The sequence below is a fragment of the Chelonia mydas genome, chromosome 15, assembly GCF_015237465.2.
Source record: "Chelonia mydas isolate rCheMyd1 chromosome 15, rCheMyd1.pri.v2, whole genome shotgun sequence".
NCBI classification, from domain to species: domain Eukaryota; kingdom Metazoa; phylum Chordata; order Testudines; family Cheloniidae; genus Chelonia; species Chelonia mydas.
Window position 1 is genome coordinate 29172040 of NC_057856.1, and position 27392 is coordinate 29199431.

Here is a 27392-nt window from a genome sequence, read left to right on the forward strand (position 1 = left end):
CAAATAATCATGTTTATTAACTCTGCAAAAATACAAGGCCTAGTTGAATGCACACTGCTGCTCTGAGTGGTTTCTGATGGCTTCTAAAACATAGAAAACGGAGTACCACAAGAGTGCTCACAAACTACTTAAATGAATACTACCATATTCTTATATACTACAATTACTGAACCTGCTAGTGTCTTTAGTATTGCTCTGAGATTTGTACAACACCGATGTGTCTTAGTGCACTTCAACAGAATTTGGATAACTCTTTTCGGTGGCTAGAATATCACCACCTTTCCTTTTTAATTCCATCATAGAAATGCCAGCCTTAAATTTGGTTAAGCATGTGGAAACATACAAAATGCTTCCTGGTGTTGTATGTTATCTCAACAACTTTGTACCTATAATGACAACAGCTTTGTTTTAATAAACTCTGTTGTTTATGCAAATAATTTTGATGACTTCTGTTGAACTAAGCAATATTTAAAACGTTATTTTAAATATTAATGATTTATTCAAGTTGCATGTAAAAGAGCTACAGAGAGGACAGATGAAGGATTTTTCGGGGGTTGGGGGCATGTCATTTTTGTCTGAATAGTCAGTGAGTGGTGTTTGAAAAGAGTCAGGTCATTGCTTTAAGAGGATTCCACCAAAATGCATCTTGTTTTCTTTCAGTTTATTTCCTGTGATGCACAGAAAGATGCAGGGATCACAATTAATGAAATGACATGTACTCAGTTGATGCAATCCATTGCACTTGTTTACTTTGACTATGAAATTATAAAATAAGCAAAGAAGTCATTTATTATAATAAAAAAAATTTACCTGAGCAGTTGTTGGTGCTGATCACCGATGACCCCTATATTTAAACATTCCGAAGGATTTGCATGCTGAGACCCTGTTTTGCATAGAAGGGAAGTTTCTTCATAAATTTCTGTGTAGAATTGCTGCATAATGTGGTGCTGTCTGCCTCTCCATAAGGAGGCTTTTATGGTCTGTACACAACCAGCTACTGCACTAAACTTCCAAGTGGAGAGGAAAACTTTGACAAAGTTGTGTGTGCAAAAGGACCAGTAATGGGGTTTCATAGACTGAGAGATTTTCAGGCCAGAGGGGACCATCTAGTCTGACTTCCTGTATGTTACCAGCAAATTTCATCCAGTTGTTACCCTTGTTGCTGGGCTCAAAACAGCTTCTGTTTGACTAAAATATATCTTCTATAATGCCAAGTTTCAGAGGGGTAGCCAAGTTAGTCTGTATCCACAAAAACAACAAGGAGTCCGGTGGCACCTTAAAGACTAACAGATTTATTTGGGCATAAGCTTTCGTGGGTAAAAAACCCCACTTCTTCACTTTTTGTGGGGTTTTTTTACCCACGAAAGCTTATGCCCAAATAAATCTGTTAGTCTTTAAGGTGCCACTGGACTCCGCATTGTTCTTCTAGAATGGCATCCACTTGATTTGGAGACCTCGAGAGACGAAGAATCCGTCACTCCCCTCGATAGTCTGTTACAATGGTTAATCACCCTTACTGTTAAAGATTTGTGCCTAATTTCTAACTTGACTTTGTCTGGCTTCAGCTTCCAGCCATTGGTTCTTGTTCTGCCTTTCTCTGCTAGATGAAAAGCCCTTTGGTGCCTGCTCTTTGTCCACATGAAGGTACTTACACACTTTAATCAAATCTTCTTTTTGATAAGCTACACAGATTGACCTCTGTAAATCTGTCACTGTAAAGCATTTCCTCCAGCCCTCGAACCATTTCTGTGACTCTTTTCTGTGCTCTCTCCAATTTTTCAACATCCTTTTTTAAAATGTGGACACCAGAAGTGGATGCAGTAGTCCCTTCCAGCCTGACATTCTATGATTCTGTAATACTTCTAGTTGAGTTGAATGTCTCCTGGCTCTCTCCCTTCTTGGTCTCAAATCACCGGTCCACTTCTTTGGTTTGTACTCTCACTAATTCCCTTATTGATGATCCCTTCCCTTGTGGTGTCTGTGACCATGATTTCCAAATCTAGTTGTCCAAGTCTTTGTTTTCTTGGCTGCTGCACAATGTGGCAACTCATGCTTCCAGACCACATCTTCTCCTCCAGGAAGGTTCCCAGCTTGCATTTTCTATGCTAGAAATCTATTCTGTCTTCCAGCAGAAAGGAGAACATAGTACATTCAAAGCAGGTCGCAGCAGTTTGTTCTTTCATCATCCATATCTGCTACCTCTGGTGCATAGCCATACCTACAACAGGAACAGCCTGTCTGCCACTCCTGTTGACCTGGCAATTGGCTTGTATACAAGCCTCACTGCTCAGCTCCCTTCCTTGGAAACAGGGAGGGAATAACCACTTAAAGACTTCAAACACTGGTTCTGTTCGAAGGGTCCCAGCAACAAAGCTCTCTTTGAGACACAAACAAACCTGACTCAGCTGGTCAGTTCAGGGGCCCACAGCCAGCCACACAACATCCTGTGGAGAACAAACAGATGGAACAACGCAACACTTGCTAAGTCCCTCTCCCTGCAAGCATAGGATGCACAGCTTCATCCTCTGACCTTTCCTTTTGCCCCGCTAAAGGATGTCTGTGCATCTGGAGGGTGAGAAGGACTTGTGACAAGGGCCACAGTTTTTCACAAAGAAAATGTTTCAAGTCAGGGAGTTCCATGCCTCAGCTAGGTCAGAATGGTCCTACTGTCAAACTCTGGTTCCTTATTCAGAATGGAAGTGGGGTGGGAGTGTGCCATTTGGCAGGCGATTGCACAGGAGCACAGCTTTGGTTCAGGGAAAGACTTATTCACTGGTTGTGGAGACATGTCACTTGGGGTGACCTGAGACTCCTTTTGTCCCAGTCAGTAGGTCAGGCAAAACCCTCCTCCTTTGCCCGATTGGGATTGGGATGGGGGTGTGACATGTGGCAGCATATTGCTCAAGAATGAAGATTCGGGTGGGGAAGTTAACATTTCCCAGCTCCTTCAGAACAATCTGATGGTTGAGGAGGACTGTGGCTTTGGGTGACCTGAGAGCTGTTTAATCACCTACAGTCTGTCAAAAAACAGCGCCTTATTCAAACTCTATGCCCAATATGGAATTGGGGTGAGGGTGTGACATGTGGCAGCCCATTGTGCAGGAACGAAGCTTTGGGTTGGTGAGTGGCATGTCCTGGCACCTTCAGAACAGTCTGTCAGTCACAAGGATGTGTCGCTTGGGGTCATCCAAAACTTATTTTCTCACAAACAGCCAGTCAAAACCCAGCTCCTTATTTGGTTATTTAATAAATAATTAAGTAATCTGTAATTAAAATTTTTATCACATTCAGTCATTAATTTGGTGACCTTTTCTAAAAATTTAATCCTACATTAATGTATTTTTAAATAATTTTGGACTTTGAGTAAGGAACTGGGAACCACAAATAAGGGGCTGATACCAAGAATAAGAAACCTACTTCAGCTTTATAAATTGTAGCATATATATTTGTGTAGAAGCCTTGCACGATTAGTAACCAACTAATTTCTCCCACAGAACTATGGGCTTTGATAAAATAATTTTTTAAATATGAAGTTAATTAATCTTTAAAACAAAAAAAATGAGGTGGGAGCTTTTGGATTGGACAGTGTTAGGGCTCTGAGTAAATGAAGGCAGAAAAATCTTGGGTTAATAGCCATGCAAAAGAAACTCCTTTTGTTTACTGGAAGTGGACCTTCTACATGTATGTTGTCTTTTTAATATGCTACACCTACCAATAACTGTAGGTGGCTAGATGTAGAATCCAAATTGAAATCAGTTCATGACCTGATCTGACTTCTCCTGGAACAATAGTAAATAGACCCATATGCACACACAGAAATAAGACCAAACATAGGACTTGGTCTTATAATTTTAATTAAATGTTAATCATTAAAAGAATTAGATATCTTCAGCTTTTAATTCTGCTGTACTCTGCCATAGGATAGCTACAAATGATTTTATGCACAATGCCAGTTTTACTTATTTTCAGGACTTTTGTGTGTGTGTTTTTAATTAAAACTTTCCACAATGGATCAATCTCCCCTTATTTGTTTATATAATTTTATAGCAGGCTGACACAAAAAATGTTTGTGCTGAGCACACAGCATTAAGCAGTTGTTCATTTTGCATCACTGGGTGACCTTTGTCCCACATAAATCTAATCCCATTTTGGTATGCAACAGAATAACTTGTAGCTGCTCTCCACATGCTTGATGTGGAGTCGTTGTTGGCCTTTTTTTTTTTTTTAAACGTGGCTTCGGTAAAAGTTTCTCAAGCAGAATGACGGAAGGGATTTTATTTAATATCAATGTCACAAGTAAGATGAGCAATTTAATTTAGGGAAACTGCATGAAGTGTGAAACCATGCAAAGAACGCAGGTGACATTTGGTGTCTTTAACCCCATAAGGCCTCTGATGATTGGAAATACCAGCAGCCGTGGGAAGGTACCAAAATAATCCTCTCTGTGCATATGGCTTTGGTTAGATGGGCTGTTCGGTGTGGGCCATGCATTATGAAAGTAGTTTGGGTTTTCTGTTGCATGTTTTCAGATCATTCTAGTTCTGGAGATACTTAGATATCTAGCCTGGCTTTGAATTTCAAACAAACCATGGAAAATTGGGAATCCGTTAAGGTAAACTTTGTGTTAGGAAGCATAGGAAGTGCCTAAGTATATATATTGCTGCACTGTCTGTCATTCTTACCAGAGGATTATTAACTCTCTTCAGTTGGTTAAATGCTAATAAGCTTCTTTTGTACAGCCGGGATTGGTTATAATCTAAAATTTATGTTCATCACAGTCACCACTGCCAAATACAGTCTCCAATGCTCAACCTCTAGTCCAGTAGCCTGACAAGATACAATAAATATTTAGTCTCCAAGAACTGTGTAATGCTGAAAGCAGAGTGCGGCAGTCATGAAACAAAGGGCATGTGTGAAGATCCAGAGACCAGATAGGATGGTAAGTGGCTTAATTGTAATGGAACTAATATTGCTATTTAAAAATTAATATGGCTAATGTGGAAATAGAAGCAGATCTGTACAGGGAGATAATGTGATTGTTTGCCAGTGCGGGTTGTATCTGGCTTCTTGGAATCCTATGGTCATGAAGAAGAACTGATAATGGGGCTGGATGTTCCTTACTTGGATCTAAACTGAGCACTATAAATTACGACCTTATTTAAAAAGAAAAGGAGGACTTGTGGCACATTGGAGACTAACAAATTTATTTGAGCACAAGGTTTTGTGAGCTACAGCTCACTTCATCAGATGCTGTAGCTCACGAAAGCTTATGCTCAAATAAATTTGTTAGTCTCTAAGGTGCCACAAGTACTCCTTTTCTTTTTGCGAATACAGACTAACACGGCTGCTACTCTGAAACCTGACCTTATTTAAATGGATTATGTTACTCTGAACTCTTACAAAAGCTGTTTAAAGATCAAATATTGAATGTTTTAAATGCTGTGTAGAGTTTTGAAAGCCCAGGTCTGAATATAAAAACTAGTTACTTTTAAAGTGACATCCTAAATGTTGCATTTGTATGTTTTTTCAGCTGTTGATTGTAATCGTCTTCTAGCTGTTACAATGGGTGCATTTGTTTTCTGCCCCTTAAGGCCCAGATCCTGCAAACGCTTGTGCACATGCTTACTGTTGCTACTGAAATAATGAGACTACTCATGGAATTTATTTATTTAGCGTTAGATAAAAAGAATCCAAGGCTCTAAGTGCCATAAGACATCATCAATAATCCAGTAATATCCCAGCACCATTAAAATAATGATTTCAACAAAAACTCAGCTAGACAATCATGTATAGCAGTGATTCCCAAACCTGTTCCGCCGCTTGTGCAGGGAAAGCCCCGGCGGGCCGGGCTGGTTTGTTTACCTGCCGCGTCTGCAGGTTCGGCCGATCGCGGCTCCCACTGGCCGCGGTTCGCTGCTCCAGGCCAATGGAAGCTGCTGGAAGCGGCGGCCAGTACGTCCCTCGGCCTGCACCGCTTCCAGCAGCTCCCATTGGCCTGGAGCTGCGAACTGCAGCCAGGGGGAGCCGCGATCGGCCGAACGTGCAGACGCGGCAGGTAAACAAACCAGCCCAGCCCGCCAAGGGCTTTCCGTGCACAAATGGCGGAAGAAGTTCGGGAGCCACTGATGTATAGAAATGCCTTTCCACCCTTTCATTGTTGGAAGCAGCATGCCTGCTGCCCTCTCCAAAAACCAAACAAACAGGTGGCTTTAGCCAGCATGCGCAGAAGGTCTACAAATTTGGGCTACATTGGACCAAATGGGGGAGAAGTTCCAGACTCCTGGAGCCCTTGTAGGGTAGCTGGCAACCTACTTCTCCTTCTCTTTTGGAGAGAGAGAGATCCAGCTCAAGTGTCCCTGCTAACCACAGCTGTGAGTGTTCCCTTATTACACGTGTTAACTACTTACGCAAAACAATTTGTTCCACTTTGTAGTTAGCTGTGGCACTCTTGAGTACCTTTCCCAGCCCTGAAGAAGAGTTCTGTTGAAAGGTTATCTCTCTCACCAACAGAAGCTGGTCCAATAAAAGATATTATCTCGCCCACCTTGTCTCTCTAGTATCTCGGGACCAACATGGCTCTAGCAACACTGCAGACCATAGCTATGGCAGCCTGGCCTGGGGAGAGGGGTGGTTGCTCAGGTAGGTTTGTCCAGGCCATTTAGGGCTCTATAGGTCATAAACAACACCTTAAACTCCATCTGAAGATGGGTGGGCAGCCAGTGCTGATCCAGGAGCACTGGTGACACGTGCAGCGGTGTCTCAACGGGAGCAGTCTGTACTGATTTCGTGTCCAAATGATTCTGGTGCTGCTTAGCCCCATGTAGAGTGCATTGCCGTAGTCTAATTTTGAGGAAACAAAGGCATGGGTGACAGTGGCAAGGTCAGTATCCAAAAGGAAAGGTCACAACCTCCTAGCCAGATGCAGGTGGTAAAAAGCTGGTTGGATTCCTGCTGTGATATGGCCATCAAACAGCAAGTCGGGGTCTAAAATCACTCCAAAGTTGTGAACCCTAGTAACTCATGATGGACATGCTCCCTCAGTCTAAAGGACTGAGATTACCTTTGCCATCTCCTCTGGCTGCTTCCCCTAGCCCACCACCATTAACTCCGTCTTGTCTGAGTTAAGCTTCAGCCAGCTTGCCCTCATCCATCCCCCAGTCTCAAGTAGATGCTTGCTGAGGTGCTGAACTGCGTTGTCCACGTCAGACAAGCAGGGGCGCTAGGGATGCAGCAGCACCTGTAGCTTAAAGTAATAATAGCAACTGTCTGCGTGGCTCCCATCACATGTAGGGTTACAGTTTTGTTAGTGGCTTTCACTGTCTAAATTGTTTTAGTGCCCCTGCAGATGTGGTAAAGACAGACAGCTGGGAGTCATGAGCCTACTGACAACACTGCAGCCCAGGCTTCCTACCCGCCCCATACACACGTTGAATGGGAGGGCTGGCAGGATGGTGCCCTGTGGAATCCTACGCTTCAGAGCTCTCGGAGTAGAGTTGAGCACATGCCCATGTGTTGATAGGAGCAGGGCCTGCGTTTCTCCCAGACCTCACTCCTTTTTGTTTCTGCTCAGTTTTGAAAAGTAAAGCAACATGGGAATTGTTGCTTTTTCAGCAGCACCCCTGGTGGGTCTGACACTTTGGAGATGATACAGCTGCCTCAAGACAGCTCCATCGTGGGAGGAGCTGAACTCCTGCCTCCCTTAGTGACGTCCTTGGGGCTGGAGGGTGCTTGGCACCTCATGGGGTTGGGCCCTTAGTTGGGCATGGGAAAAGCGGGCAGCAGGGATAAAAAAGCAGGGGAAAGGGAAGGGGACATGAAGAATGAAGCTTACATAAAATAAGGGCATGAGGTTTTCTTTGTGCCACTTGTGTGCCATGTGTCTTTCTTTTGGATTTAGTGTCAGCAGGCAGAGAGGAGCATGTTTGCATGGAAAGAGATGGGTATCCGTTCAGCACAGGCAGGAAACCGAGCCAGGCAGGTTTAGGAGGAGAACTGAAGAGACCGTGGGAGACCGTACTATCAGCTAGCTGGGTTCTGGTGTATTTTGTGGGGTATGGTCTTTTTGCTACCTAACATGGATAAAGAAATGTACTTCTTAGTCTTGAGGTGCAAATCCAAGGATTCCTTATTCTGTCGTCTGCATACATAGTATGTGAAAGTGATCCTGGTCTGGGGCAGCAACCTTCAGAGATTGGCAGGGCCCTTGTTTTGTGTCTGGATTTTTCCATTTTAGTTTGATTACCCTTTACAGAAAACCTCCTGGCTTGATAGAAACATAGAGTAGCCTTCCCAGATCAGAGCAGTAGTTCATCTAGTCCGGAGTCTGGTCTCCTCCTCCAGGGGCAACACCAAATGCTGCAGAGGATGTTACCAGAAACTCCATAACAGAATAACTTGCCAAATAGCACTTTAATATACAGATTTTAGTCCTTTCGTGTAGTGACGTCTGTGTGGAGCCTTGCTGTTCTATTGAAATAAGTATTTCCAGGGTTAACCCTTGTCTGTTGCCTTCTCATCTGTGAATGCAAAATTGCGAGGATGAGCAACAGCAAGGTCCAGTGGATTTGGGCCTAAACTAGACTGCAACTTCTTTTTCCATAGCTGCCACTGACCTGCTGTATGACCCTGGGCAAGTCACTTCATCTCTCTGGGCCGTTGGTTTCTTTCCCACCCTTTGTCTGTATTGTCTTTTTGGTTTGGAACTTTCCGGGGCAGGGGCCATCTCTCTCCATGTGTTTGTACGGTGCTCAGCACAATGGGCTCTAATCTCACCTGGGGCATCCAGGTGCTACCACAGTACAGATAGTTAACAGTAATAACAATGCTAACTTGCAGGGCAGATCTTGTTAATACGTAATTAGTATAAATTGTGTTGCTGGACTAGAGAGCTCTGAGCCCATCCCTGTAATGTCCACGAGACACTGTGTTCCTTCCTAGTGTGCTAACTTGTCAGCAGCACGGTGGACTAGGCACCAGTCTTTGGCTGTCACAGAATATTTTTACAGGATCAGTGTGTCCTGTTTTAAAAATAAACCACATCAGCTTTTCCCCAACACTCAGCGTAATAGAGTCTTTGACATTAGACAGCTGTGGGAGACCATTGTCCCGTGACAGAGGCCTTGTTTGTTTGTTTGCATTACAGGTGTGCCTAGTTGTACAAAAACATAGTAAGAGAGAGTCTGCCCCAAAGAGTTTGCAGTCTAGGTAGGCAAAGCATGGAAGAAAGGCAGGCTCCGTCCCCTTTCCTCCAATGTTTTGTCAGAACACCAAGGGCACCTTTTTAACATGCCACAAGCTGGAGGGCTGAATCATTTGCATAAAATAGAACACATTTCATCCTTTCCGATCACCCCAAGGGCTGGTGGAACCTCTGCATGGCTCATGATCGAGAATCACAGGCTGCGAGTCCAGGCAGCCTCATGGGGGCCCCTGATGTAGGATTTGTAGATGTGAAGCAGATTATTCATGCCAGGTCACAAGGGTTTTGCAAAAGATACTGATAAATTCTGCACATGGACCTGCTGGGACATTTCCCTAAAGCCCTTAAATTGTGAAGTTTTTTTCCCAGCCACGAGGATCATCCTATGCAGGGTGAACAGGCAGAAACCCAGCACAAACACTGTAAACAAGGAAAAGGGAGTGGGGAAGGGGGAGGAAAGGGAAAAACTTCTAAAAAGAGAGGGAGAGATCTCCTTCACACCACTCCCCCCAGTCTTTCAATTGTTTGAATTACAGGAGAACCTCAGGGTTATGAACACGTTGGGAATGGAGATTGTTCATAACTCTGAAATGTTTGTAACACTGAACAAAATGTTATAGTTCTTTCAAAAATGTACAACTGAACATTGACTTAATACAGCTTTGAAACTTTACTATGCAGAAGAAAAATGCTGCTTTTAACCATCTTAATTTAAATGAAACAAGCACAGAAACAGGTTCCTTACCTTGTCAAATTTTTTTAATCCTTCCCTTTTTTTTTTTGTAATTTATGTTTAACACAGACTGTACTTTCAGAGTAACAGCCGTGTTAGTCTGTATTCGCAAAAAGAAAAGGAGTACTTGTGGCACCTTAGAGACTAACCAATTTATTTGAGCATGAGCTTTCGTGAGCTACAGCTCACTTCATCGGATGCATACTGTGGAAACTGCAGAAGACATTATATGCACAGAGACCATGAAACAATACCTCCTCCCACCCCACTCTCCTGCTGGTAATAGCTTATCTAAAGTGATCATCAGTCATCTGATCAGTCATCAGATGATCACTTTAGATAAGCTATTACCAGCAGGAGAGTGGGGTGGGAGGAGGTATTGTTTCATGGTCTCTGTGCATATAATGTCTTCTGCAGTTTCCACAGTATGCATCCGATGAAGTGAGCTGTAGCTCACGAAAGCTCATGCTCAAATAAATTGGTTAGTCTCTAAGGTGCCACAAGTACTCCTTTTCTTTTTACAGACTGTACTGTATTTGCTTTTTTCAGGGAGGGTCTCTACTGCCTGATTGCATACTTCTGGTCCCTAATGAGGTGTGTGGTTGACCCCTCAGTTCATGACTCTGGTATTCATAACTGTAAGGTTCCACTGTAACCGCTTTTCAGGAAAGAGATATTCAGTTTACCTCCTCCCCTTCCATCCCAGCCTGAATCCTTGGCATGTGATATTTGTAGCAGGGGGAATTGTTGTAATAAATAAATGCTGTTGGCATGGAACTCGCTTGTCTATGTGTCTTGTGCACACAGTTGTCTGTGTCTGCATGTAGATGGACTAGACCTATGATAAGGTTTTATATCTTGGTGGGTGTTTCTCTTTGAGGCCACAATACTGTGGGAGCCTGGGGCTTGCATTCTGTGCCTGGCTAGAGCAATTAGGCTGAGGACTTTATAAATGAAATGGAAAGTGACTGTGAAGCAGGGATGCACTTACAAGGATGCTGCGTCCTCGCCATTTTTTAATTGACTTTTTTAAAAAAATTTTACTTTTGGTAGATGCATACTCTTTATATAACATAACCTGGACTTTTCTTTTAAGTTACGATCTCTTCCTCTGATGTTTATAAGGATCTTTTCAGCCAAGAGGAAACTGACATTGCAGGGAAAATTGACTTTGCACAAGGTTCTATCAAGTACACAAAATGAACAAGCTTAAAAAAACCTAGAGGGAAATAATTTTTCTGCTAACGTCTTTCAGTTCTAGTGATCTTGGATGGCGCTAGTGACTAGGGGACTCCCAGTTTTCAGGGAGAAATGTGATTTTATTTTTTTCCCATCCAAAATGACTGTGTCCCTTTCTAAATGTGGCTACACCAAAGTCCTTGTAGATGATCTTTCATAATAGCCCAAAACTGGGGGTGTTGGCTTAGGATTTGATGTCAAAGTGAATGCACATTTGCTGCTTCCATAAGTCTCGTAAACTTATTCGACTGTCACGTTTCTGTGGGGAAAAGCCAGGCTGTTGACTTGTATTAGTCTATTAGGCATATCTAGGAGAAGCTCAATGCATAGTACCAGTCAGCTCTTGCCAAGGTTCTGTTTTTAGGAAGTAAAAATAGCTTGTGCCGTAACAGTGTCTTCAGTTTAGCTATTGCCTGTAAGTACATTGCAGTGCTGAATGAAGGACCAAGCGAAGAGATTTGTCAGAAGGATTTTGTTGGATAAAAGATAAGGTAGCTGGCTGCTTTTGGTATTGAATGTTCTTTGGGTGTTAGAAATATAACTGAAGATCTCTTAACCAGCATTATGCTTCTGTTATTATTTTTCACAGGATCTGTGTGCTCAGGGGTGATAGGAGGGAGGTCTGCAAGGTCTGGCTGCTGGCGGCTGTGTTTCGTTCTGTTCATCTAACATACACCACTAACAAACAGCTAACAGAGAATAGTGCTGGCTCGAGGAGCAAGGGTCTGTGGTTTTGGAGCAAGGGGGATCTGATTCCTATTGTTACTGCTGTAATACAATTCCTAGTGCTCTGGGAGGATACATACTGGTCGTCTTGACATCTGCTGTGACCACAGAAGTTTTACAGTGTTGTTTGATCCTGTGGTAGCATTTGGAATCCAACCAGTCTTTCTCTGTTAGAATGAGGCAGTCCTAGTCCACTTGCTGCCTGTTAGCATTAGCTGAACTAGGTTGTGACTTCTATACATATGCATTTCTTCTTCTTTTAGGGTTTCTGAATGGTACTGCTGGCCCTGTTGTCCTGTCTGATTTTGCTATGGTTTGTTTGGATCGAAATGGCAAATTCTCAGCCCATTAACCAGCTAAATTCAGAGACTGACAGATCCAGTCCAGAGCAGCCAGCAGCCTCTGAAGACAAAGAGCAACCTTCAAAAAGATCAACATGCCAACTGCAGGAGAGGGCTGTACCAGCACTCCAGTCCACAGGGCCTGCTCAGACTTCACCGACCTCTGGACAAGTGTTCGTGGATGCCTTTCAGCAAGCAGCAAGTATGCTTTGGCAACACAAACGTCCAAATCTCCCTTCTTCCCCTGACGTGTCAGAGCCGGTACAAGATGTTCCAGAAAAAAGTTTAACAGGGCCTTTATATCAAGTTGCGCTTCCTTCATCAAAGCAGCAGATGAAGCTAAAGAAGTCCATCTCCAGAGGAAACCAGGAGCAGTTTATAGAAAACACTCAGGTACAGCTCAAAAGGCAAGCAATGGCAAAATTTGTCCTGGGCTCTTTTGAAGATAACTCGTCTGATGATGAGCTGGTATCTGGATCCTTTAAAGTCACTAGCAGAAGTAGCGTGGTGAGCGTTGGTTCCTCCTCCTCTTTTGAGTCCTTTCCGCTAATATCACTGTCAGAGACTGGATCTTCTTCCACAACCATGAGGTAAAGAGCCCTGAGATTTATTTCCAGCTTCTTTTGCTCAAAGCTATTTGTAAATAAGTGAGGGGGAATGTGGGAAGTAGGAGTCGGTGTATAAAATTAAAAATTACCCCCCAAATCCCACTCCACTCCTGTTTTACTGAAAATTGCTCTTTTTCTTTTAATGAAATTTTGTTTTTAAAAAGAAACGTTTTATTTTCTGTTCACAAAAGTCGGGTGCTGGAGTTTGAGTAGAACCTCGCTAATCCACACTTCGCTGGTCTGTGCATTTTAGAATTTTGCCCCCAAACACCAGGCAGTCTCTGCCCGCATCTTAGCCAAGATTTAAAAGAAGAGCCAGCGCTGTTGCGAACTTTTTAAATCTAAACCTGAGCTACACTTTGCAGCAGCGCGTGTGCTATGCTTTGTGAAATTGGGGCCTCGCTCAATAATTTGCAATTGTCAGTGATTCCTAACAGTTGTCCTGGTCACTAGTGCAGATTTGCAAGGTTATGCTTGGAGAGGCTATTTATGTATATTACAACATTGCAGTGTCAACTTGCTGATGCATTAAATCTATTACTAAGTGGACTGGGCAGGTGGGGGATTAATAATGGGATATGGAACTGCAGAGTGTAGTCTGCCCAAACTTGCCCCCTTCATGATAAGCCTTTAGGTGTACATATAGCTGGGGTTTTGAGGGGGCTTTCAGGTGAGCGTGTAGGAGTATCCGATGAAGTGAGCTGTAGCTCACGAAAGCTTATGCTCAAATAAATTGGTTAGTCTCTAAGGTGCCACAAGTACTCCTTTTCTTTTTGCGAATACAGACTAACACGGCTGTTACTCTGAAACCTGTCATAGGAGTATTTAGTACCCCTGTTTGAATTAGAAATGGGCCTGGATCCGGATCCTTGATCTAAAGAGGCCCCTAGCTGTGATCCTGATGCACATGTTGCTTCTCAGACCCATCTCTACTTTGAAATAAATGCCACCAGGCACAGTATGTTGCTGATTTGGTTTCAAAATGGATATAAAATAATAAACTCAGTGCAGCTGTTTGAGGTGGTGTAGCCCCAAGAACTGTGTTCAGTGTCTGTGCAGAGAGTTTTCTCCTCTCTGCATGTGTTGCATATGTGTCATGGGAGCAGAGGTGCCTGAACAGTTCTGAAAGCGCCTTATTCATGCTCAGACAGTGTCCCAGCCAAGCAGCTACAGTTCACCAGTGTCAGCCCGCTCTTGCCAATGAGCACTTCTGTGACTTTTGTCTGAAGAGGGGACTTTTGTTTGATTAGAGAGTTGCAGCTTGGATGCAGCAACTAGAGAGGTCATCCTAGTTCTTGCTCTTACATGTCAAGAGGAAAAGATTTCAGCTGAATTAAGGAACGTAAAATGAGAGAAATAATACAAGGTGTATTTTAACCCTTGGACTGTGATGGGGGATGTGATTTGATAAATCAGCTTGACCCTGAGTTGCCCTGCCAACCTTTGTAGTTTTACAATCCTGTGTGTGCGCTGACTGTGCAAAGGAGAGAAGAAAGTGACTATACACAAAGTTCTGTCAAAAGCACAAAGGAAACATTGCAAAACATAGATTTTTTTTCTTCTAATCTTTCCAAGGTTGTTATAACAGATATTTATTGTCTGTTTAAAAATATCAGATGTAAATGGGCTTTTTTTTTTTTTTTGGTCCATTGGATGTGCCCCTTTAAACACAGTAACTAAAGTTAAAATCAGATCACTTCTTTTTCTCCCCTGCTTTTTCTTTCATTTTGGTTTTTCCCTTGTGTGCTTGTTGTGAGATGGTGGTTGTTTTTTTCTCTCTCCAAGCGTGCCATCTGTTGGTCTGTGCAAACATTGCTACCTTGTCACTGCCAATAGTCACCACATGGGCCAAAAATTTGCCCTCAGTTACCCTCATGCTAGCCTCACTAGTGGCTTTGCATGGAGGTAACTAAGAGCAGAATTTCTCTCATTGGTGGGAAGATAAGACTGTATTTAATAGAGGGGAACATCATCATATATGTTACACTTACCTTAGAGTTTATCTGTATGGTGTAAAAAGAAAAGGACTTAGTCTCTAAGGTGCCACAAGTACTCCTTTTCTTTTTGCGAGTACAGACTAACATGGCTGCTACTCTGAAATCTGTATGGTGTATTTGTTTTGCGCAGTAACTGCAATTTTATTTGGATGATGTATCGGCATGATTTTTAGACACATTAAGCACACAGAATGAGTGCACAGTTAATGGCAACTTCATGTGCAAATATGGTGATTGCATATGTAATGCCGCCAGACCCTGGTCAGCAGTGAGCAGGATCTAACCTGGGACCTCCAAACATGAGCCTCTACCGCATGAGCTAAAAGCCAACTGGCTCTTAGCTAAGGCTGTAGAGCAGACTCATTTAGCTCTCTCTAAGTGGTCTTGGTGCCACTAGATGGCACAGAACACCACACCTGGAAGTTGTGTGTGTTATACATATACAAATGTGGCTAGGAAAGCGGCAAAGAGTCCTGTGGCACCTTATAGACTAACAGACATATTGGAGCATAAGCTTTCGTGGGTGAATACCCACGTCGTTGGATGCTCCAATACATCTGTTAGTCTATAAGGTGCCACAGGACTCTTAGTCTGGATCTGTAAAAGCGGCAAACAGGGCTATCACTCTGAAATGTGCCTAGTTAGCCATTTCCCCCTGCAGTTGCCTAACTTTTTTTTTAGATTGGTACACAGTTATGTTAATATACTTCATGCCTACGTGTTCTGAAAGTCTAGTCCCAACTGAGCATTATGGAATTTTAAGGAACTATTTTCAGTAATTATTCTAAATAAATTCGCAATGCACTGTCGGGGGTAGGAGACCTTTATACTCTCCTAGCAGCATCACTTAGGGAGATTTGGGCAGGAATAATTTAAACTTTTTTGCCCTTTTAAACTCAGGTAGAAATACAGCCTTGTACTGTGCAACTTAACTGTGTTATTCCCTGTCTTTGGACTACACCAAAAGTAATATTTAATTCAGAAATTTCCAACATTATTTGACTGTCTCTGTTTTGGGCTGGAGGGGCTGGGGAGAGGGACGTTACTCAGACACTGTAATGAGTAAATGAAGGCTACCTGCCAGCACCATTTCTCTGCTTTTTCACTTTGTAAACGCGTGGTTTCTGAGTGTGTTGAAATGACTACTGGCTGTTAATAAATGAATTGTATCCCTTTAAGGAATAGCAATAAGGTGACCTGGGGCTGAGCTAGCCTTGAGCAAAGGGCTGTTTTCCTTACATCTTGGATCAGCAGATTATAGCGGTTGTGCAGGGTTTGCTTGCTCTTTAGCTGCTGAATTGTTTCACTTGGTGTCCTTTAGAGGTAAGAGCTTTTAAAACTCTAAATGATAACAATATGCAGATGTGAGTGTTGGTGAACTGCTTGTGACCCAAAAGTGGGAGCATGTGCCTTAAGTGATCACAGTGTTTGACTGTCTGGTGAAACATGGGGCCTGATCCTGTGAGGTGCTGAGCACCCTCCATTTCTGTTGAATCCAGGAACCACACCTTGCCAGGTCAGGTGCTTAGAATAAAGAGTCGCTGCTAGGAAAGGGGTCATTCATGTTAGGCTTTTATTTCACCTGTGTGTCATGCTGAGGGTCTGGGATCCCAAACAAGTTACTTTTGTGTGTGATCTTTGGTGACAGGCTGTGTCCCTCATTCTTATCCGTGGAGATGACCGGGCAGATTTTTATCTGCTGGCACCACTGCTTGGGGAAACCATCACTATCCTTCCTTCAGCAGCAAAGGAAACTGCCTTTGCTAGTGGAAGAATCATAAAGCAGAATAAAAATGTTTACATGTACAAATGTGGGAGAAGGTGTGTGAGGCCTGGTGGCTGGGCCAGAGAGCTGGGATTCCTAGGATCTGTTCCCAGCTCTGTCACCAGCTGCCTGTGATGACCTTGAGCAGGTTCACTTCATCTTCCTGTACCTCAGTTTCTAATGATGCAGATCTAACTTGCAGGCAGGGTTATGAGGATGAGTGAATTGGTGTTTGTAAATTATCCTGAAATCCAGAGAGGAAAGCTGCTGGTGTTAATGGGATCAAATCCACAGCTCTCCCTTGGACAAAACAATCAAGAGCAAGAGCTGCAGATTTGGCCCTATCTGTTACATATTATTTAATAACGTGTATTTCTAAAGAGCTTCTTGCTGAGGCACTTGAGGTGCTGAGCAAATGAATGGGACGTGAGACAATTAAAACAGCTTACAAACTAGATGGTGCTGTTATTGCAGTAAAGTGCAGATTATGTGCTTGGAACAAAGTGCCCTCATTTTAAAAAAGAGGGGTCTTGCCTGGGGTTTGGTCTTAACACTTTGGGTTGCCTATTGCTAAAAAGTGAGACTGATTAAGATATGTGGCGAGTCAGAGGGGGTGGGTGGGATCCATACTCTTGTGGCCGCTAGAGCAAAAGCCTCCTTGCTCATCCACCTTATGCGTAAAGAGGGAAGGCACATGCAGTGGCATTACCAGAGTGCTGATCCTCCCCAGGCACCTTGCCAGGGAGGGCTTTGGAAGCCAGCAGGGCTGATGCTGTCTCTACGGTGACTATATCAGCCCTGATGTTGCACCATTCACTTCAGTGCGCGCAGGATCCAGGCCCCAGGGCATGTAGGATGGGTGCAATGTGCTCACAGCCGCTTGCAATAGCGTTTGTTCCTCTTCCACAGCCTGAGAACAGGGACATGGGTAGGAATAACTTTCCCTGTCACACGGTGAAGGGATCGTTAATTTAACCCCCTCCCAATGCTGAGCATCCAGCTTTTCAGTATATCTGGGAGCAGACTAGCCATAAAACAATGAATCAGATAGACCTATCTGTATTTGTTTACCAGGAAGGGGAGCTTGCTCTTCAGATAAGGCACTTTGCTGTGTCAGTGCTTTTCAGTTTCTAGGGCTGGGCTTGCTGTGAAGGTGGGATCTGGAGTCAGACATGGACTCCTGCGAGGTGTTTGATTGGGGTTTGGACCCAGAGTGACAGTTCATGCCCCGCTCTGCCCATTGCATCTGTTCTCGCCCTGAATGTAAATTGTCACTGACGTGAGCTGGCCCCCTGCTCTGATATGAGCCCGTTATACATAGCACCATGATAAGGCTGATAGGAATAGATTGCAGCATGAAACAAAAATAAAATCCAGTCTTTCAAATCCCTATTCAAACCCACTTCTGCCATGATGCCTGGAAGAACTTAACCAATGTTTCATGGCTAAGCTAGGCAGAGGTCTTCATTTGTTTATGTAATTATAACATTTGCTAAAAGGTAGCAAATGACATTGTCCATAACATCATATGGACTTGATTCTCTTTCTCTCCTGCCCTTTGTATGTCGTCCTTTGTCTTCGTCTGTAAACTCTTCTGAGCGGAGACCATGGCTAGCTTTGTTGATGCACCACATTGGAAACACCTGCTTTGATGCAAGTTTATGTCACTTGAACCCAGTCAGGAAATGCAAATGTTCAGACTCCAGATCAAGGTGATGTGTCTGCCCTTACACATACACTATAGTAGGGTAGAGTTGGGTTCCTCCCCCTACTCCCACCCCATCCCTATTTCGATTTTGCAAAACAAAACTCTGGCCTCTGTAGGTATCTGGTAAAGGTGAAACTGCTCTGAGCTACTGTTGCTTTAAGAGAGAAGTGAATGGAGGCATCCCGAGGTCATTTCAGAAAAGTTTCTAATCTGAGCCACAGGGTGCTGCTAGAGAGTTCGCTGTTATTACGACTCTAGCTGCCTGGGGAAGGGGAAGAAAGACGGAGAAATGGAGGAGGAAGAGGAAGCCCCCGGGATGGACTCTGCAATGGGACCCTAATCACACATTGAATTCCAGAATGGAGGGAGAGGATGGGTCCAGCCTCAGTTGGTTCCAGTGTTTGAGAAGGTTGGCACCAGGGGCAAAAGAAATGTTCTGCCTTGGGTACCTTGAAAAGGGGATCAGGACTTCAAGGCAGAATGTAAATTGCTGAGCAGCTGCAACTTTTCTCTGCTTAGCAAAACAACAGGCCGCTGCTGCTCCTTTCCGATATGCTTCTAGGGTTTTTCTTTACCAGGTTCCTAGTTCTGAGTGTAGTTCCAGCTATGAATCCTTGTACTTGTTGAGATGCGTGCAGAGAAGCACTCCTTGAAAGTTAGCGGTAGCCAGGCATTGTTCCCTAACATTGTCTCCTGCACACTGCATTGGTTGTTTTTATTTTCTCATTGAAATGTGAAAGTTAATGAATGTTTGTCCAGTGATTTGAATTTATAGAGCAATCCATGTACTTGGGGAGATTAAGGCAGCAGATTTTCTTATGCAACTTTTTCTCTTTAGTTTTCTGAGTGTGGCAGTGAGTTATATCTGGTTTGTTTGGTTTTTTTTCCCTGCACAGTGAAAAATATTTTTGTGGCATTTAATTTTTTTTCTGCGTTTGTGAGAGCTGCTGTCAGACTAAAAATAAATTATTTGAAAAACAAACCCAACTTCCCTGTATTACCCATTCATTTATTAAAGCTAAAATCTTGTAAAACGAAACTTTTTTATAGTTTGTTTTCTTTGAATTTCAGGCATCTGGGACAATGAAAAATGACTTGGTCAATTTCTCTTTAGATACTGGGTTGTCATCATGTTGTCCTGCTCTAGCATTGCACTGCATTGCTTGGGTTCTACCCACTGCGGGCTGGGGTTGATGTTGAAACAGTTCTTACTGAAATATAAAAGAGTATTTTGGGGGTTTGGGAGAGGGAAGGGAAGGGAATCTGTGCACATTAGCTTTATTGTTGAGTTAGCAACCCATTCATAACTTTATTGCAAATCTCATTATTTGGTGCTTTTTCTTAAAGCCCCACCTCCTGGAGTTATTTTCTTATGTGAGAATCTCTGATTTCATTGAGGGAAGGGGGGGAGTACATTTCTAGCCTGTAAGGTTGCAGGAAAAAAAACTTAAAAATATGAGCTCTGGATTCTCAAAATCCAGAAGGCAATTAAAAGAACCCAGAGTGTAGTATTTTAAAAAAATCGTGGCATTTGTAAGCCATTCTTATGACTTTTGAATGCTTGCGGTTGACACTCCTCAGATAAACAATCTGAATATCTGGGCCTTAAAGCTATCTGTAGCCTTTTGATCATTAGCATTAAGTACTAAAGGATTCCCATCCATGAAATTTACAAGAGACTGTTGTCTGAACAGGATTTGCAAAGGAAGGGGTTCAGTCCTACACAGCCCTTGCAAATGAACTTCTTGACTGGCGTTAAAGTGAGTACAAATTGCTCCTCTGAGTAAAGGCTCTGACAATGGGGAGGCAGCATTCTGCCCACTATTGCAGTATTTAGTGACTGATAGGAAAATGAGATTGATTCTGTCAATGTGTTTGATTTCCTGTTCGAAACTACATGCTTGTTTTTCTTACGTGTCGTACGCACAAAGAGCATAATTTATTTGATTGTTGCATGCTGATTTCATGACTAGCAAGTGCTCCGACTCTACAATCTGATCTGCGTGGGCAGGGCAATGCTTACTTCAAAGTGCCTCTCTGGCCCAGGAGGTCCTTTCTTGCTTCCATGGAAAAAACAACAAAGTATGCAGCAGAGAAGCAGGATGGTCTTGTAGATTGAGCATGGAACTGGCAGCTGGTCCCAGCACTGCTGTTGATTTGCTGCATGTCCCTTGGGCAAGTCACATAGCATCTCTGTGCCGGAAGGAAGGTGTGCACTTAAAACACTGCAGCGCTTCAGTGAAGATGCTCCTATGTTGATAGGAGAGTTTCTCTTGTTGGTGTCGCTAATCCACCTCCAGGAGAGGCAGTAGCTATGGGAGAAGCCCTGCATGTCTTACACCAGTGGTTCTCAAACTTCTTTTTTTGCGGACCACTGAAAATTGCTGAGGGTCTCGGCGGACCACTTAATGATCTTTCCAAATGTTGTTTGTATCATTAGCTAACTGTTGTAAAGCACTTTGGATAAAAGTGCTATATAAAAAAAACCTTAATAATTAACATTCCCCCCCCCCACACAAATAAAAGCACGCAACTCGTATTTTACTATCAGTAGTCTTCCCTTTCTAATGTGATGGATGTGCCCTCTCTCCCCCCGCCACTGCAGCCCCCGAGCTGGGGCTGGGAAGGAGGGGGTAGGGGGTGTCTCTCCCCTGCTATGGCAGCCCCAGAGCTGGGGAAAGTTGCCTCTTTCTCTGGCCGCCGCAGCCCCCTCTTCTCACCCCACTACCCCCTGCCACCTACCCTGTATTTCCCCCAAGGCCACCACCTCACTTTACATATCCAGGCACCTAATTAGTGAAGCCATGCCTGCATGGCTCCACTGATTAGGTGGGTTGCCCTTCATTCTCTCGTATGCGGCCACCCAGGCATGCACCTTAGAGGGAACTATCCGCAGACCGCCTGAATGGAGCTCGCAGACCACAATTTGAGAACCTCTGTCTTACACTATGGCTTAGATTGTTAAAACTGTGTTACTCAGGGGATGTGTGTTTTTTTTCTCACCCTTGAGCAAAGTAGTTATACCTGGGAAAGTTTATCATGTAGGCCGGGCCTCAGGCTCCACTTTTGTGTCTTGGAGATAAGAAAGGCCTCCCACATAGCGGGGTTGTGAGATTTAATAACTGTTTGCAAAGTAATTTGAGACCCTTGTGTGAAAGGTCACAAGTAGGTGAAAAGTGTGATTATAGTAAAAGTATTTGTGTCTAGCTGTGTCTGTTCCTACTGCCCAATTGCTGCCCGATATTGAATTCATGAGTGTTTAGTTTCCTCTCTGTCCCTTCTAAAATACAGCTTGCACCTTCCTCCTTTTACTCCCTCACCCCACTTTTTAGCTTTTACACTTTTGATTTCAACAATGCCCATTTCTCAGAAGCCAAGCTGTTCATTATACCGTATGCAGTGTAGCTGTAGCCATGTCAGTCCCACTATATTAGAGACACAATGTGGGTTAGGTAATATGTTTTATTGGACCAGCTTCTATTGGTCAGAGAGACAAGCTTTTGAGCTATACAGAGTTGTTCTTCAGGGCTGAGAAATGTATTCAGAGTGTCACAGCGAAATACAAGGTGGAACAGATTGTTTAGCATAAGTAGTTAACACACATTTCAAGGGATCATTCAAGCTGAAGTGGCCTGTTAACACCCCTCCAGTCATCAGAGGATAGGCAGCAGGAGCAGCTGGATGGGGGGTTGTTAGCAGGTTACAAATTGTTGTAATAAGCCATAAATCCAGTGTCTCTGTTCAGTCCATGATTTTTAGGGTCTAGCAAAGTTATGAATGTAAGATCCCAGCGTCATCTTTTGAAAGCATTGTGCAGGTTTCCTTTGAGGATGAGGACTGAGAGATCAGCTGTAGAGTGATCACTTTGTGATGTTTTCACCCACAGGTGATAAGTTGTTTTTGTCTTATATCATTTTCTGGTGTGAGTTCATTCGGGAGTGCAGTGATTGTCTGGTTTTGGGGCAGTTGCTGTTGGGGCAGTTAGTGCATGGACGAGGTACACCACATATTGTGATAGGCATGTGTAGGACCCAGGGATCTTGAAAGGTGTGTTGGGGGTGGTGTCTATCATTGTAGCAGTGGAGATATGTCTGCAGGCTTTGTTCTGGCTGGGTCTGGTGCTGTGTTGAGTTGGTGTGTCTGGTCTGTGTTTTTACCATCTGATGGGTACTCGGAAGGTGACAGTCAACGTGGCAGTACTTTCAGTACCCCTGGGGGCACCTCTGTAGATTGTAAAAACAGTTTACTCAAAGCCTTACCTCATCTAGCAGCTGCAGTTGGAAAGATTAGAAGCGCAAGGTGCAGGAGTTCTGGGCGGAACAGCAGCAGGAAGATATGAGGCATCAAGAACTGAGATGAGCTGCTGACTGGGTCAGATGGCAGCAGTAATAGAGAAGACTAAGTGATGGGGCTGAGCAAGGGACAGAAGCAAGACAGCAGGGTTGGAGGGATTTTATTGTATTCCTAATAGGATCTTACACACAACTCCTGACAGGCTGGAGCAGCAAGCCCTAGACTGAAATAATTCTGCCATAAGCTGCTGTTATCGGCCAGTCTCTCTGAAGGCACAGTGGTTCTGGTGATGATAGCTAATATGGAGCTATGTAGGGAACAAATGTAAATTTATGTGCTGTGCTTGGGGCAGTGGCCTGGGCTAGTTTAGTATCATTGCAAGATGTAGGAGGGTGATAAACTGAGATTCTAACAAGGTCTGCTAGCAAAAGGGTGACCAGAAGGTGACCACATTTAACGTATGGATTGTTGTGTGCTTTGCTAATTGGAAAACTGTAGGGAATTTTTCCGTGATGGCTTCATACTCCCCCTAATATTGTCTAATTTTATGCACAGTCCAAAGTGTTATTTATACTTGTGACCAAAGAATTGTTGGCTGTATCCTGTCAGTTGATCCTCTTCCAGTGCTGTTTAAAAATAAGAGGCAGTTAGGAACTTGCTAGGAAAGTTGACAGTCCCATCTAAAGCTGTGGAACAGATTCACCCTGAACATTGTGTTTTTCATTGGTTGAAAATCCTGTAACTTTAATCAATGGTTCTGATATTAAAATGTTAATTCAGCTTTAATTTCCTTTTAAATGTGGGAGGAACTTTCCCATGTTTTAAAGGGCATGTGGAAATGTCAGGATTTCTCAGTAGCAGCAACAGAGAAATGTTGCAATTAATGCAACTTGTGCAGGAAATAATTAACGATGTAACCCATTCAACTTAATTTTCATAGTTGAGAACTGGATCCCATCCATGCTGCATGACTGAACCTGTTTCAGTTGTTAAGATAAGGAGTACTTGTGGCACCTTAGAGACTAACCAATTTATTTGAGCATAAGCTTTCGTGAGCTAAGGCACCCAATTGTGTGTTCTGTTCTGCATTTAGGGACCTATGGGTTGATCTACACTGTGAATCTCACACTGTGTGGGGACCCAGTTATAATGCAATAATATCTTAACAACTTTCAGAGTAACAGCCGTGTGAGTCTGTATTTGCAAAAAGAAAAGGAGTACTTGTGGCACCTTAGAGACTAACCAATTTATTTGAGCATAAGCTTTCGCTTATGCTCAAATAAATTGGTTAGTCTCTAAGGTGCCACAAGTACTCCTTTTCTTTTTGCAAATACAGACTCACACGGCTGTTACTCTGAAAGTTGTTAAGATATTATTGCATTATAACTGGGTCCCCACACAGTGTGAGATTCACAGTGTAGATCAACCCATAGGTCCCTAAATGCAGAACAGAACACACAATTGGGTGCCTTAATTTAGATGCCCAAGTTTGATAAATGGTCTTCTCATATCGCAGCTGTAATGAGATGTTTAAAATTTGGCATAATGATTCTCTATATCACTTTCCTTCTTATTTATTACAGTTCTTATTTAGTTTTCTATATATAGTATTCAGAACAATGAAGTCAAGGCATGTGTACTATACACACATTCATCAATAACTTACTGTTTTAGCTGTTCACGTATAGCTTTCCAGATGTTAAGACTGAGATTTAATGTGTCTGAATCGCCTAGTGTAAAAGCTTTGTTGTGATTTTAAATATTCTCTTATATATTTCTAGTATCTGAGGCCTTCTGTGCGCTTTCTCTGCATGGCAATTGCTGGAATACTAGACAGAGGTTCAGAATATTTAGATCTGGTTGAATCACAAAGAAGAAAATTATGAAAAATTTAATTGAAAGTTTCAGAGTAACAGCCGTGTTAGTCTGTATTCGCAAAAAGAAAAGGAGTACTTGTGGCACCTTAGAGACTAACCAATTTATTTGAGCATAAGCTTTCGTGAGCTACAGCTCACTTCATCGGATGCATACTGTGGAAAGTGCAGAAGATCTTTTATACACTCAAAGCATGAAAAAATACCTTCCCCCACCCCACTCTCCTGCTGGCAATAGCTTATCTAAAGTGATCACTCTCCTTACAATGTGTATGATAATCAAGTTGGGCCATTTCCAGCATAAATCCAGGTTTTCTCCCCCCCCCCTCCCCCCCCAAACACACACACACACAAACCCACTCTCCTGCTGGTAATAGCTTATCTAAAGTGACCACTCTCCTTACAATGTGTATGATAATCAAGGTGGGCCATTTCCAGCACAAATCCAGGGTTTAACAAGAACGTCTGGCGGGGGGGTTAGGAAAAAACAAGGGGAAATAGGTTACCTTGCATAATGACTTAGCCACTCCCAGTCTCTATTCAAGCCTAAGTTAATTGTATCCAATTTGCAAATGAATTCCAATTCAACAGTTTCTCGCTGGAGTCTGGATTTGAAGTTTTTTTGTTGAAGAATTGCAACTTTCATGTCTGTAATCGCGTGACCAGAGAGATTGAAGTGTTCTCCGACTGGTTTATGAATGTTATAATTCTTGACACCTGATTTGTGTCCATTTATTCTTTTACGTAGAGACTGTCCAGTTTGACCAATGTACATGGCAGAGGGGCATTGCTGGCACATGATGGCATATCACATTGGTGGATGTGCAGGTGAACGAGCCTCTGATAGTGTGGCTGATGTTATTAGGCCCTGTGATGGTGTCCCCTGAATAGATATGTGGGCACAGTTGGCAACGGGCTTTGTTGCAAGGATAGGTTCCTGGGTTAGTGGTTCTGTTGTGTGGTATGTTTCAGAGTAACAGCCGTGTTATTCTCAAAAAGAAAAGGAGTACTTGTGGCACCTTAGAGACAAATAAATTGGTTAGTCTCTAAGGTGCCACAAGTACTCCTTTTCTTGTAGAAAGTGGTGTTGGAGAGCTGCCGAGCAGCCTCTTGTTCATATTCCGACCTATTCATGATGACAACAGCACCTCCTTTGTCAGCCTTTTTGATTATGATGTCAGAGTTGTTTCTGAGGCTGTGGATGGCATTGTGTTCCGCACGGCTGAGGTTGGGGCAACACCACTTTCTACAAGCCATTACCCTCTGATCCCACTGAGAGTTACCAAAAGCAACTACAGCATTTGCTCAAGAAACTCCCTGAAAAAGCACAAGATCAAATCCGCACAGACACACCCCTGGAACCCCGACCTGGGATATTCTATCTACTACCCAAGATCCATAAACCTGGAAATCCTGGGTGCCCCATCATCTCAGGTATTGGCACCCTGACAGCAGGATTGTCTGGCTATGTAGAGTCCCTCCTCAGGCCCTATGCTAGCAGCACTCCCAGCTACCTTCGAGACACCACTGACTTCCTGAGGAAACTACAATCCATCGGTGATCTTCCTGATAACACCATCCTGGCCACTATGGATGTAGAAGCCCTCTGCACCAACATTCCACACAAAGATGGACTACAAGCCGTCAAGAACACTATCCCCGATAATGTCACGGCTAACCTGGTGGCTGAACTTTGTGACTTTGTCCTTACCCATAACTATTTTACATTTGGGGACAATGTATACCTTCAGATCAGCAGCACTGCTATGGGTACCCGCATGGCCCCACAGTATGCCAACATTTTTATGGCTGACTTAGAACAACGCTTCCTCAGCTCTCGTCCCCTAACGCTCCTACTCTACTTGCGCTATATTGATGACATCTTCATCATCTGGACCCATGGAAAAGAAGCCCTTGAGGAATTCCACCATGATTTCAACAATTTCCATCCCACCATCAACCTCAGCCTGGTCCAGTCCACACAAGAGATCCACTTCCTGGACTCTACAGTGCTCATAAACGATGGTCACATAAACACCACCCTATACCGGAAACCTACTGACCGCTATTCCTACCTACATGCCTCCAGCTTTCACCCTGACCACACCACACAATCCATCGTCTACAGCCAAGCTCTGCGATACAACCGCATTTGTTCCAACCCCACAGACAGAGACAAACACCTACAAGATCTCTATCAAGCATTCTTACAACTACAATACGCACCTGCGGAAGTGAAGAAACAGATTGATAGAGCCAGAAGAGTTCCCAGAAGTCTCCTACTACAGGACAGGCCTAACAAAGAAAATAACAGAACGCCACTAGCCGTCACCTTCAGCCCCCAACTAAAACCCCTCCAACGCATTATTAAGGATCTACAACCTATCCTGAAGGATGACCCAACACTCTCACAAATCCTGGGAGACAGGCCAGTCCTTGCCTACAGACAGCCCCCCAACCTGAAGCAAATACTCACCAGCAACCACATACCACACAACAAGAAAAGGAGTACTTGTGGCACCTTAGAGACTAACCAATTTATTTGTCTCTAAGGTGCCACAAGTACTCCTTTTCTTTTTGCGAATGCAGACTAACATGGCTGTTACTCTGAAACATACCACACAACAGAACCACTAACCCAGGAACCTATCCTTGCAACAAAGCCCGTTGCCAACTGTGCCCACATATCTATTCAGGGGACACCATCACAGGGCCTAATAATATCAGCCACACTATCAGAGGCTCGTTCACCTGCACATCCACCAATGTGATATGCCATCATGTGCCAGCAATGCCCCTCTGCCATGTACATTGGTCAAACTGGACAGTCTCTACGTATGGACACAAATCAGATGTCAAGAATTATAACATTCATAAACCAGTCGGAGAACACTTCAATCTCTCTGGTC

At 43.5% G+C, this 27392-nt stretch overlaps 1 protein-coding gene across 6 annotated transcripts in view; it reads left to right on the top strand.

Annotated features, from left to right (window-relative positions):
- ACACB (acetyl-CoA carboxylase beta) overlaps positions 1-27392 on the top strand; it is an 85904-nt gene that overhangs the window by 2316 nt on the left and 56196 nt on the right. For 2 of the 6 annotated variants that reach the window (XR_006286081.1, XR_006286082.1), the window contains exons 1-2: positions 2858-4939; positions 12161-12828. Coding sequence is in view for 4 of the 6 variants with exons in the window: in XM_043529914.1 (XP_043385849.1) it covers positions 12170-12828 (659 nt within the window). In the remaining 2 variants the exon portion in view is untranslated. Of the gene's footprint in view, positions 1-2857; positions 4940-12160; positions 12829-18564; positions 18726-27392 lie in introns of those variants that run through there. The other 4 variants (XM_043529916.1, XM_037878756.2, XM_043529914.1 and 1 more) reach the window with 4 other exon arrangements.